Below are 12,500 nucleotides of genomic sequence, written 5' to 3'. Positions count from 1 at the left end.
ATAATAGAATTTGTGATGACAATAATGATAATATAGTAATATCAATGACAACAATAATACTGATAATGAAATATTGATAACAGTGATGATGATAATGAGAGCAATAATGATACTGATAAAAATATATTGCTGATAATGATAATGATATTAATGAATAATTAATAGTGATGATGATAATAGACAAGGTAATTTAATATCATTGATTATCGTAATGCTAATGGTAATAATGACAATGATAGCAATGATGATTAATGATGATGATGATGAATATGACGAGTGTGATAATAACATCAGTATCAACAATGACGATATTGATGATGGCAGTGGGAGTGATAATGAGGTGGAGGAGGAAGAGAGGGGAGGGGGAGGAGGAGAAGGAGATGGAGTAGGAGGAGGAGGGGGAAGATGAGGAAGAGGAGAAGGTGGAAGATGAAGAGAAGGAGGAAGAGGACAAGGAAGAGGATTAGGAGGATTAGGAAGAGGAGAAGGAAGAGGAAGAGGAGAATTAGGAGTAGAAGGGGGGGAGATAAGGAGTAGGAGTAGGAGGGGGGAGGGAAGAGAAGGAAAAAGAAGAAGACGAAGAACAAGAAAAGGAGTAGGAGGATAGTGAAAATGATAGTGACAATGATCATGACGGTGATGATGGTGATAAGCAGGATAAGGTTTTGATAAGAACAAAAAATAAAGATAAAAATAATGATAATGATTACAACAATAATGGTAATAATAAGGATAATAAGTATAATAACAATAGTAATAATATTGATAGTAATAATATAATAACAATAATTCTGATGCTAGGGATAATTATAAAAATGATGATAATAACTATAACAATGATAATAAAAAAAATATGCTAATGATAATAACAATAATAATAATAGTAAAGATAACGATAACAAGAATTATAAAAATTAATGATACTAATGATAATGATGATGATGATAATACTAATACTAATGTTAATAACAATAATAATAAAGATAAGAATGATAATAATTATGATAATAATAATGATAATGATGATAATGATAATAATGATAATAATAATGATAATAATAATAATAATAATAATGATAATAATAATAATAATAATAATGATAATAATAATAATAATAATAATAATAATAATAATAATGATAATAATAATAATAATAATAATAATAATAACAATAATGATAATAATAATAATGACGGTAGAAGTAATAACAACAACAATAATGATAAAAATAATTATAATGATAATAATATTAATGATAACAATGATGACAAAAAGGATGATAATAATGACAGCAATAATAATAATGATTATAAAAACAACAACAATAACAATGATAAAAATGATAAAAGAGAATAAAAACTATAATAACAATAATAATCTTTATAATAATGATAATGATGACAATAATACCGGTAATGAATATGGTAAGAATAATAAAAATAGAATGCTATACTAACAAAATGAAAAACATTTATGATAATGATACTTCTACGACTACAACAACTAGTACTAAAAAGATAAAAGTAATATTTTTTAAAATAATGATGATAATGACAAAGTAATACTATTCATGATGATAGTAGCAATGATTAGGATAATGACAGTAATAATGATAATGATGATATCAGTAACAATGATTATAAGGATGGGGATGATGATAATGATAATGATGAATATAATTATAATAATGATGATAATGATGATGATATCAATAATAATAACAAAACTAATGATAATGATAATAATAACAATAAACAATAATAATAATAATAATAATGATAATAATAATAATAACAATAATGATAACAATAGTGATAATGATATTGATAATAATGATAACAACAATAACAAATATTATAATGATAACAATACTAACGATAACAAATGATAATAATGATGATGATAAGAGTAATCGCTAAAATGATAAGGCTGATGATAGTAATGATAACAATAATAATGATAATGATAATGGTGATAATAATGACAATAATCATGATTATACTACCACTAATATTGATAATGATAATTTTGATATTAATAAGGACAATGATTATAGCGAAAACAATATTATCAATAGTAATAATAGTATTGATAATAATAATAATGACAATAACGATAATGATAATAATTATGATGATAATGAAAACAGTAATAATAATAATAATTGTTAATAATAAAAATTTTGACAATGATAAAGACAATGATAATATTAATATCAAGAACAACGACAAAAGTAATAATAATAATGATAAAAAATAATAATAAAATAATAATAATAATAATAGAAATCATGATAATAAGGATGATGATGCTAATGATGATGATGATGATGATGATGATGATGATGATGGTGATGGTGATGGTGATGATGATGATGATGATGATGATGATGATGATGATGATGATGATGATGATGATGATGATGATGATGATGATGATGATGATGATGACGACGACGATGATGATGATGATGATGATGATGATGATGATGATGATGATGACGACGATGATGATGATGATGATGATGATGATGATGATGATGATGATGATGATGATGATAATAATAACAACAACAACAATAATGATAATAATGATAATGATAATGATAATGATAATGATAACAATAATGATAATGATAATGATAATAATAATAATAATGATAATAATAATAATAATAATAATAATAATAATAATAATAATAATAATAATAATAATAATAATAATAATGTCTGAACAACAGCCATGATGAAAATAATGATGATGATGACTACGATGATAATGATGGTGGTGATCGTAATGGTGTGATGATGATTGAGGTGGTGATGATGACTGTGATGATGATGATGAGGATAATGATGATGGTGGTGGTGATGATGATGCTGAAGATGATGATGGTGGTTGTGGTGGTGATGATGATGGTGATGATGAAGTATTGCATTTCTTTTTTATAATAAAAAATATTGTTATTTGTCTTCTATGTTATTAGTCCTACTGATTACACTATAGCATCAAAACATCATTATATGTTGCTCATTACCCTCACCATTGTAGGGTAATGATCATTCTTTTTTTAATGATGACTACACTGATGTAAGAATGTTAGGGTATATCTTCTAACAATGAAGATGCAAGTAAATGGAATGGAATGCAAAAAAGGAGAAGAAAAAAAATATATATGTAGGCCTATGCTCTCAGCCCTTCTGCAGTAACTAAAAATACCGCAATTTTCCTCAATCAGACACCTACAACCCCTTCAAAAAAACAATTTGTAGAATAATCTTTTTCTGATAACCTAGCCAGGCGAAGGGTTGTAGACCATGTCCCGCAAGCGCTGTGTGTTATATTTGGTGTTCAGGTATGTGGATACTGTGTGTGATCAAGGCACCTGCCGACAGATGGCTCCACCGCCTGACCACAGGGCGGGATAGCGTATCATGTATTAATACTAGTATCGTTTGACGTCGATCGTTTGCGATGCCGAGTTATTCTTCGTGTGAAATGAGGGGGTTGTTGTGATAGGGTTGTGTTGTTATGGGTTATTACTTTTTTCTATGAGGGAGAGTTGTGTTTTGGGGAAAAATGAGCTTGGGATTTACATGTTGGCACCGTGCCAAGTATGGAAATAGTTATGCACGATGGACCGATGTTTCGAACGGAATGTCCAGAGCTTTTGTTCATGACTCGTGTAGACAGTGCTAAGCCACATGACTGATAGGACGGCGCTGGTCAGCCGCCTTACAAGATGGCGGGTCACTCCGGCCAGGTGGGATGCCGCCTCTCCAGCTGTTGACTTATATGATTTGCTTCCGGGATGCCAGCGGCCCCGGGGGTGTTCCCGCCGAGGTCAGTCGGAATCATTAAGTCTCCTCGCGGGGTGGTGTCAAAATGGCGGCCATAATAAGCCCGTCGGCAGTGATCTGGCGGCGCGTCGTGGCGAGAGGTGTGCTCCTCGTACCTGTTCGGCAGGAAATGGCGGCCGGGAGGTAGCCAATGCCACACGTGCGCCCGCGAGGCCCCGCCCCGAGCGCCCCGGCGGCCAATCAGCCCCGAGCAGGTGCCCGTACCTCCGGACGAGCGGGTTGTGCGGGCCTAACGGTGCCTAGTAGCCCTTGGCACTGTGTGAGGGCCCGCCGGGACCTGCACGCGCGGCACCGGCATGGCACATACCACCACCCGCGCGCCCACACCACCCACCGCCCGATAGTGAGTATACCGCATACCCTCACGCCTTTCCTACCACCGGGTGCGGGCATGGGCCTCCCACGCCCACGGAGGGTGTTGGGGTCCGTGCTGTGGCCGGCAGGAGCGGGAGGCACAGTGTGGCTACCCTGGGCACGGCACCCGAGGTGGGGCCGCGGACACTAACGCCACCTGTGCCCCCCCCCCCCCCTGGCACTGCCCCTCCTTCTGGAACCCCCAAACCCGATTCTGGATAAGTATATCTAGGCATTGGATAAGAGGCAGTGTTCGCGATGCCCTCAGTTCGCACAGCAGGGAAGGGCGATGACGTCCGCGGTTCGCAATGCCTTCGGTGACGTGTAATCAGTGGCCTTATTAGTGTCAGAAATCGCCGAACGAGAAAGCGATAAAGCCCCTTCTGTTTCGCGTTGCTTTGGCTCGTTCGCCGCCCGGGGGCTGGCGCGATGGCACTCGAGCGAATCATCTGCTTGGGTGCTGTTTCATAGGTCAATATGATTTGTATATGTAATGAGGTCAGTGCATCACACATATCACACATCTTTGCGTGGGAATACACACATAAACATACTTCAAACATTATCTGAAGAGTAAGAAGTGAAACGCATCATCAAGGTCACAGGGTCCACACGTACAGAGGCTGTATCCCTCGTAGCACACACACACGTTCTTTCAAATATATCAGACTTGTTTCATCATATTCTAATAATGCATTCAGGTTGTTGTTTTATCAAAATCTTCGGTATACTGAATGGCAAAATGCACTGCGGTGTTGATGCACAGGCAGTAGAAACACTACTACTATGCTCAACTTTCGTATACAATGTTCTTTTCTGATATACGTTATCCTGCACAAAATCGCCTTTGCACATTCAGCAACAACCAAAGCGCATACACTGTCCCCAACACACTCTTGTCGCCTCAGGCCTGGCATACTAAACCCTCTGTGTCCATGTTGCTAATCCCAAATATTTCCGCCGCAGGTCCAAGGGTCCAGCGCTTGTCCGCGCCAGTATGCGGCGACACTGAAGGGCTCCTTCCGCGCTGACCTGGCTGGAAGGAGCTGTGACCTGACCTGACCTGCAACCAAAGAGTTAGAAAGTGAGATTATGCTTATTAGCTTCTGAAAGTGCCTTTGCTGCTGAATATAACACGTGTGACAGTGATATGACTGGTAGAGAACAGTAGGTTAACCGTTTCGTCGCGAGCGCCATGTGAGCGAGTCATGGGGCCGATCCGTGCCTTCGTGCGCCCCCCCCACGGAGCCGCCCCGGGGGAGTCGGTCACCACCGCCAGCCTCTTCAGCCCCTCGCACCACCAGAGCTTCTCCGCCCGCCACCGCCCCTTCTCCGCCGCCCACGCCACGTCCCCCTCCCTTGCCTTGCACCACCACCACCACCATCACCACCTCCCGTGCGCCGCCCATGTCAGCCCGTCCTCCCTCGGCGCCCATGACCAGCTCTTCAACCCCCGCGCCTGCGCCTCTCCCGAGCCCCCGCGCGTGGGTCTAGGATCTTCGCTTGGGTCCTCCGAGACGCCGCCGCCTCCTCCTCCTGCGCGGCCGTGCAGCCCTCACCGACACTTTAAGAAGATCCTGCCCCCAGGAGCGGCGGCGGCGCTGCAGCTCCCGCAGCACCCCCGCCTTTCGCTGGCGCGCTCCGACACTGCGCCGGGAGGACCCGTCGGCGCGGGGGGCGCCGGGAGGAACAGCTGCGGCGACGCGTTCGAGAGCAAGCAGCAGCAGCGGAAGCAGAGGCAGCAGCAGGATGACAAGGCCAAGGAGAGGAAGAGCGCCTTTGGCTTCGAGGAGAGTTACAAGGAATGCAAATGGAAAATCTGTGACGAATGGAGGAGGGATGACAAGGATGAGAGTGACTGGAAAAAGGACACTGCAGGAGGCAAGTGGAAGAGAGATTTCGATAAACACAAGTGGAATAAAGCGTACAGTGAAGTTAAATGGAAGAAGGAAAATAGTTACAAGTGGAAAAAGGAGAGACGTGACGTTGGGTGGAAAAAGGACAAAGATGAATATAAGTGGAAAGGAGAGAGGGCCGCGCCGGCCACGTGCGCCACGCCAGAAGCCAAGCCCGACATCACGTCGCCCTCGCAGGTGGCACTCGAATTCCCCTTCTCGGACGAGGACGACGAAGGCGACGACGAGAGCGGCAGCGGAGGCAGGCGCGGCGACGGCAGCAGGCACGAGGCGTGGCCCATCTCGGACATCGTGGAGACGGAGGACGAGGAGGGGGAGGTCGGCGCGCGGAGCAGCGACGCGTACGAGCAAGCAGCGTGGGAGAAAGAGGGCGAGAAGGCCGGCCCGGGAGCGGGCAAGGAGGGCGAAGGAGAGGCCGGGCTGAGCAACGCTAGTCCAGAGAATCCCAATCTAGTCATCCGCGCGGCGGTCGCCCCAGAACACGCTCACACCAGAGTACCTGAACACACGGCCAGTGTTAGCAGAGCTTCCCATGCAAGTGAAAATCCGTTCTGCAAGCGCCCTAGCTTGTTGCAAGAAGAAGATGAGTACTCGAGGGTGCGCGAGAGCCAAGAGACCTCGGGCCACGACAGGAGCGACGGGGAAGAGGACCTCGACGCCGACAGGAAGGACGACGAGGGCGACGTCCCCCGCGACGGCGTGAGGGCGACGCAGCGCCTCCGTCCTCGCAGCTACAGGTAAGTCCTCGAATGGTTTGTAAACACGGTCTCGTTGCTTCCTTAAGAAATAAGGGCGTTGGAAGTCTTTCTCCAATATTACACAAATGTTATAACACGAAAAAAAATTGATCATAAAAAAACTTCTAGAATAAAACAGTATAAATTTCATATCTGCAATTTGACGACTCAGAGGGCACAAGAACTGCATTAAGGGTATTTCAGATATTTCGTAGATATAAACTTGCACCCAATTGCGGTTAAAAGAGCTAAGACACACAATGGTAGATCAAATATATGCATATCTATAATTGTACATATAATTATTCGGAGAGTTGAAACGATTTACCTATAACGCTTTTAAAAGAAGAAAAAGTAAGAATATATGCACAAATTAGTATGCACACTCAAGTAATTTCACTAAAACACGAAGCATAAAAGTAAAAAAAAAAAAAAAATCATAGTCTGTGTACGCCCGTAGTGTATGTTTCATATGTGTATTTGTGTGTGTGTACGTGTGTGTATGTATGCTTATATATATATTCCCTTTTTCTTCCATCTGTCCGCGAATATCTAAAGAGTTCCATATTTAGCATTTAAAAAAAGCCAGACAAAAAGAAAAGGAAAATAAGTGACACGTTTCTCTTCGTTTCAGACTGAACCCCGGTTCACTGCCAGAATTTATATCATGAATGAACCGGCGGTGCATGTTTTGCATTTAAGTCGCTGTTTTAAACTTTATTTTTAAACTTAAGCTTAAACTTAGAGAGAGTCAGATTGCAGATATGTTGGCTTCTTTGCCGAAAATTCCTCCTTGAAAGACTCGGGGGGGGGGGGGGGGAGAATTATGTAAGCAACGACGCCAATATTACAGAGCGAGATTGTCTGATAATATGTATCATCTCCACACTCCGCATTCATTCTTCTATGACCCGCGCAAGATGGCCTGAATTATAACCATTATTTAAGCGATTATATTCTTAGTTCTTTGGCTCGCTTCGAATTTCTCCCGCGGTGTTATTACCCGAGGCACACGAGCTGTCGCGGTGAAAATAACCCCTCGTGTATATTTTGGGTCGGATCAATTGATGTGTGATTTCCTCCTTATTAATATTAGTTTAGATACACGTCTCTCCTTTTTGTTGATATGATTATTTAGATAAGCATCTCGGCCGGATTAATAATATTGCGGGAGAGTTGAATTAAACCAATAAACAGATCAGTTACGAATAAGCAACGTTTTAGCCAGTGAACGAGGCCAGTGCTTGTGAACGCAGCCGGCCCGACCTTGTGAACGCGCGCCAAAATGTCGAGATGGTTTCTGTAATTTTATGTTGCAGAGTAATTAGAGTTTAATCGGTAGAAAATAAGGGCGTTTTATCCTACATTATTATTTTATTGTTTTTAGTTTTATTATTATTAGAATCATTATTATCATTATCATTATCATGGTCGTAATCATCGTCATTATCACCTTATCATCTTAGTAGTCGTCATAATCTTTGTTATCATTATTGTATTGTTTTTAATTACTATCGTGATCATCATTATCATAATTATAATAATCACCATCATTATCCTCTTCCTCATCATCATTATCGTTATCATCACCTTTATCATTATCAACATTATTATAATCACAACTATCTTTATCATTATCAACATTGTTGTTGTTTTTATTATGATTACTTTTCTTTTGACAATGATAAAAATGATGATGATGATGATACTAACAATGATGATAATAACAACGATAATGATAAAAATAATGATAATAATAATAATAATGATAATAATAATGATAATAATAATTATAATAATACTGACAATGATAATAATAATTATAATAATACTGACAATGATAATGATAATGATAATGATAATGAAAATGATGATAATGATAATGATGATAATTAAAAAAACAATAACAATAATGATGACTAATAATGATAATAATAATAATAGCTTAATTAAAGGTCGATCGAACAGTAGTTTGTCTGACCTTCAAAACGAGCTACAAAAGAGAACAACAAATCCATTTTTCTTTTTTGCTCTTATCATTGCAATTGATATCAAAACTGCTTTTTCATTCCCATGTATAAATTTTTGTTACTATTTCTGCGGTGATTATCATGATCATTATAAGTATTATCATTAAAGTTGTAATGATTATCATTATCATTATCATGATTATCATTATTGTTATCATTATCATCGCTATCATCATCATCATTATTATCGTTATTATCATTACTGTTTTATTATCATGATTATTATTATTATTACTATCATTATTATTACTATTATCATTACTATTTTCAATAAAATTATTACCGCTACTACTAATATTAGTATTATTATCATAATCAAGTTTGCCTTTTTTATTATCATTACTTATAGCATTTTCATCATTATTAATATAGTGATTAATAATGTCTTTATCATTATCATTATTAGTATTTGTATCATTATTAGTATTATCATAATCATTATTACTATTATTGTTTTTTTTTTTTGTAATTTATATATTAATGCAAATGCTAATAATGATGATGGTAATGATAATAATGATAATGATGATGACAGTAGTGATCATGATTATTATTATTACTACTAGTGTTATCATCTTCATACTCGTTATCATCACTATGATTATTGCCATTACTATCATTATTATTGTTAGTTTTATTATTATTGTTGTTACTATTAATGTTGTTATTTTTACTATCATTCTAATGATTAACATTTTCATTATCCTTATTTTTTGTTATCGTTACTTTTAATGTTATTTTCATTTTTCTTTTTCGTCATCGCTATCATTTTCGTATATATTATTATTGTTATTATTATCATTATTATTATTGTTACTACTACTTCTACTAGTATTATTATTATCATTAGTATCATTGTTACTGTTATCATATCATTGTTGTTATTATTATTGTTGTCATCATCATTATTATTGTCGTTGATCCGTCATTACCTTTATTAGCATATATATTTTTTTCTTTTTCAATATCTATATTAACTATCTTTATCACACTGATGATTATTCACATGATCACCGTTATTTACATTGATGTCATCACAAATGATAGTTTCATAATCATCATCACTGAAACTGTTATCATAAATTTCATTATTGCTATCATTGTTTTATTACTATTATTATCACTCTGGTTCTAATTAACTAACACTCATTAGTATTATCATTGAATTGGTATTGTTGTTATCAGTATCATTATGATCAGCATCATCAACACTCATTATCATCATTATTGCCAGCATTATTACTACTGCTGCCAGCTGGATGACGATCATTAATATCCATATCACTATTGCTATTGAATCAGTATCATTACCTCTACCATGACTTCATTATCCCTCCTACAGACAGTTCCTGTAGACAGTCATTACTACTACCATAGCTTCATTTTCTCCTCCTCCTTCCCTCCTACAGGCAGTTCCTCCTGACGAGAGAGCGAAGGAGCCGCGAGTTCCTGAAAGCGCGCAGTTACCACCTTGGCAGATGGTTCGTGACCCACTTCACTCACCCGTACCCGTCGAAGGAACAGAAGGACCAGCTGGCGAGCCGCACCAACATGACGAGGAACCAGGTAAGAGTGTTGTGTGGGACGTGTGTGTTCGTGAGTTCGTGGTGGTCGTGTTGTTGGGTAGTATTCTGTGTACTGGTTGGTTTGTTTGGTTGTTAGTGTACGTGGTGGTAGTTATGTTGGGTAGTGTTCTATGTACTGGTTGGCTTGTTTGGTAGTTAGTGTGTGTTGGTAGCGTTGTGTAGTTATTTTAAGGACTAGTGGTTTTGTAGGATGTGTGTTCGGTAGTTAGTACAAGTGATGGTAGTGTTAGATATTTATTGTAAGTGCTGGATGCTGGTTAGTGATGGTAGTGTTGTGTAGATAGATATTTTAAGACCTGGTTGTTTTGTAGGATGTGTGTTCGGTAATTAGTACAAGTGATGGTAGTGTTAGATCTTTATTATAAGTACTGGTCGCTTTATAAGTGATGGTAGTGTTGGAAAGTCATTTTTATTAAGTACAGGGTTAATTTGTTGGAGGCTGTGTGTTCGGTAGTCAGTGTAAAGGATGGTAGTGTTGCTGGGTAGTTATTTTAAGATTTTAAGTACTGTTGGCTTGCTGGAGGATGTGTGGTTGGTTGTTTATCCTTGTGAATGGTTGTGGCGTATGGTGTTTGTTTGTTAGTTATGCAAGTGACGATTTTAGTGTTCGGGTGTTATAAGGAGGGGCTTGTCGCGTATGAAGTGTCTGGTATGTGATGGAAGTGAATATTTTAATGTTTTATGATGTGCATTCGGTATAGATTCCAGTAACAGCTGTCGTGTAGGGTATGTGTGCGTGAGGATTAAAAGCCTTTTGATAATATTTCATATCAAGTTTCCCAATTTGCCTTTAAGATCACAATAGAGCAGTATCAAAGGTAGAAAAATCGAATAATCAGAAAAAAATATACATTAAACCTTAATCACTAACAAATCAAATTATATCATCAAAGACAACTAAAGAAATAACAGCCTTTTTCTACGAGGAACTGTGTGTCATAGGTCAGAGTGCAAAGGTCAGTTCACGGGCTCCGTTTGTGGCGGCGAGACGTGTCATTCGAAACCCTGAATTGCGATGAAAGAGTGAATTTATGTGTCACGGACTTGGACACTTGCCACAGCGCAATGGCAAAGCGGGTGTGTGTTCTGGTGTTCACAGTCTGAATTCACTAATGTGTAAAAAAAGATAGAATGTTAATGTTGTGTCTCTGCGTAGAAATACGTTCATGTTTTTTTTATAATTTTCTTATATTTTTATTCTTATTTTTATGTATATTGTACGTATATGGAAGGAAAACGTGTTCTTTAACATATGTGTGATTTATGTACTATACATGCATGTAGATGACGGTATATGTAGTCATTATCTCTCTCTCCCTCTCTGTTATTCGGTTTCCTCTCTGTCTCCTTCTCTGTCTTCCTTTCTCCCCGGCCCCTCTTTTTCTCCTCTCGTTTACTCTTCTGTCGCACCCTCTCCCTATCCATTTTCCCAGTCTTCTTTTCGCTCCTCTCTCTCTTTCTCCTGCCGTTTACCATTTTTGTCACACCCTCAACTGTCTCTTTTTCTCTCTCTCTCTCTGTGCCTGTTTCTCTCTCTCTCCCTCTCTCTCTCTCTCTCTGTCTGTCTGTCTGTCTGTCTGTCTGTCTCTCTCTCTCTCTCTCTCTCTCTCTCCTCCTCTCTCTCTCTCTCTATCTCTCTCTCTTTCTCTCTCTCTCTCTGTCTCTCTCTCTCCCATTCTCTATCTCTCTCTTTCTCTCACAGTCTCTCTCTCTCTCTCTCTCTCCCATTCTCTCTCTATCTATCTACCTACCTATTTCTATATATTCATTTACCTCTTATTTTGTGCACGTGTATGTATGCACGCATGTCACACCCGCATAAATTGTTTCCACATAACAAAAGCAACAATCAAAACATTTGCAAGCATCACCACGTTATTTTTTTTTTATGCTCAAGTCTTGGCTCGCGGGGTCTTCCAAGCCATTCATTGAAGGAACAGAAAGAAATTCTCAGTCTTTGCGCTTCATTTCCTGGGCCGCTTCCCCCAGTGGCTCACGTGATACTGACACACCTGG

The 12,500-nt window shown here is 38.7% G+C and overlaps 1 protein-coding gene across 1 annotated transcript in view; it reads left to right on the top strand.

Annotated features, from left to right (window-relative positions):
- The first annotated feature begins 4,055 nt into the window (after positions 1–4,055).
- LOC113819454 (uncharacterized) overlaps positions 4,056–12,500 on the top strand; it is a 28,385-nt gene continuing 19,940 nt past the window's right edge. The window contains exons 1-3 of the mRNA XM_027371687.2: positions 4,056–4,204; positions 5,182–6,868; positions 10,308–10,464. Coding sequence (XP_027227488.2) covers positions 5,424–6,868; positions 10,308–10,464 — 1,602 coding nt within the window. The 5' untranslated portion in view covers positions 4,056–4,204; positions 5,182–5,423. The remainder of the gene's footprint in view (positions 4,205–5,181; positions 6,869–10,307; positions 10,465–12,500) is intronic.

This window comes from Penaeus vannamei, chromosome 4, assembly GCF_042767895.1.
Source record: "Penaeus vannamei isolate JL-2024 chromosome 4, ASM4276789v1, whole genome shotgun sequence".
NCBI lineage: Eukaryota > Metazoa > Arthropoda > Malacostraca > Decapoda > Penaeidae > Penaeus > Penaeus vannamei.
This window is presented reverse-complemented; position numbering and strand designations above follow the sequence as displayed.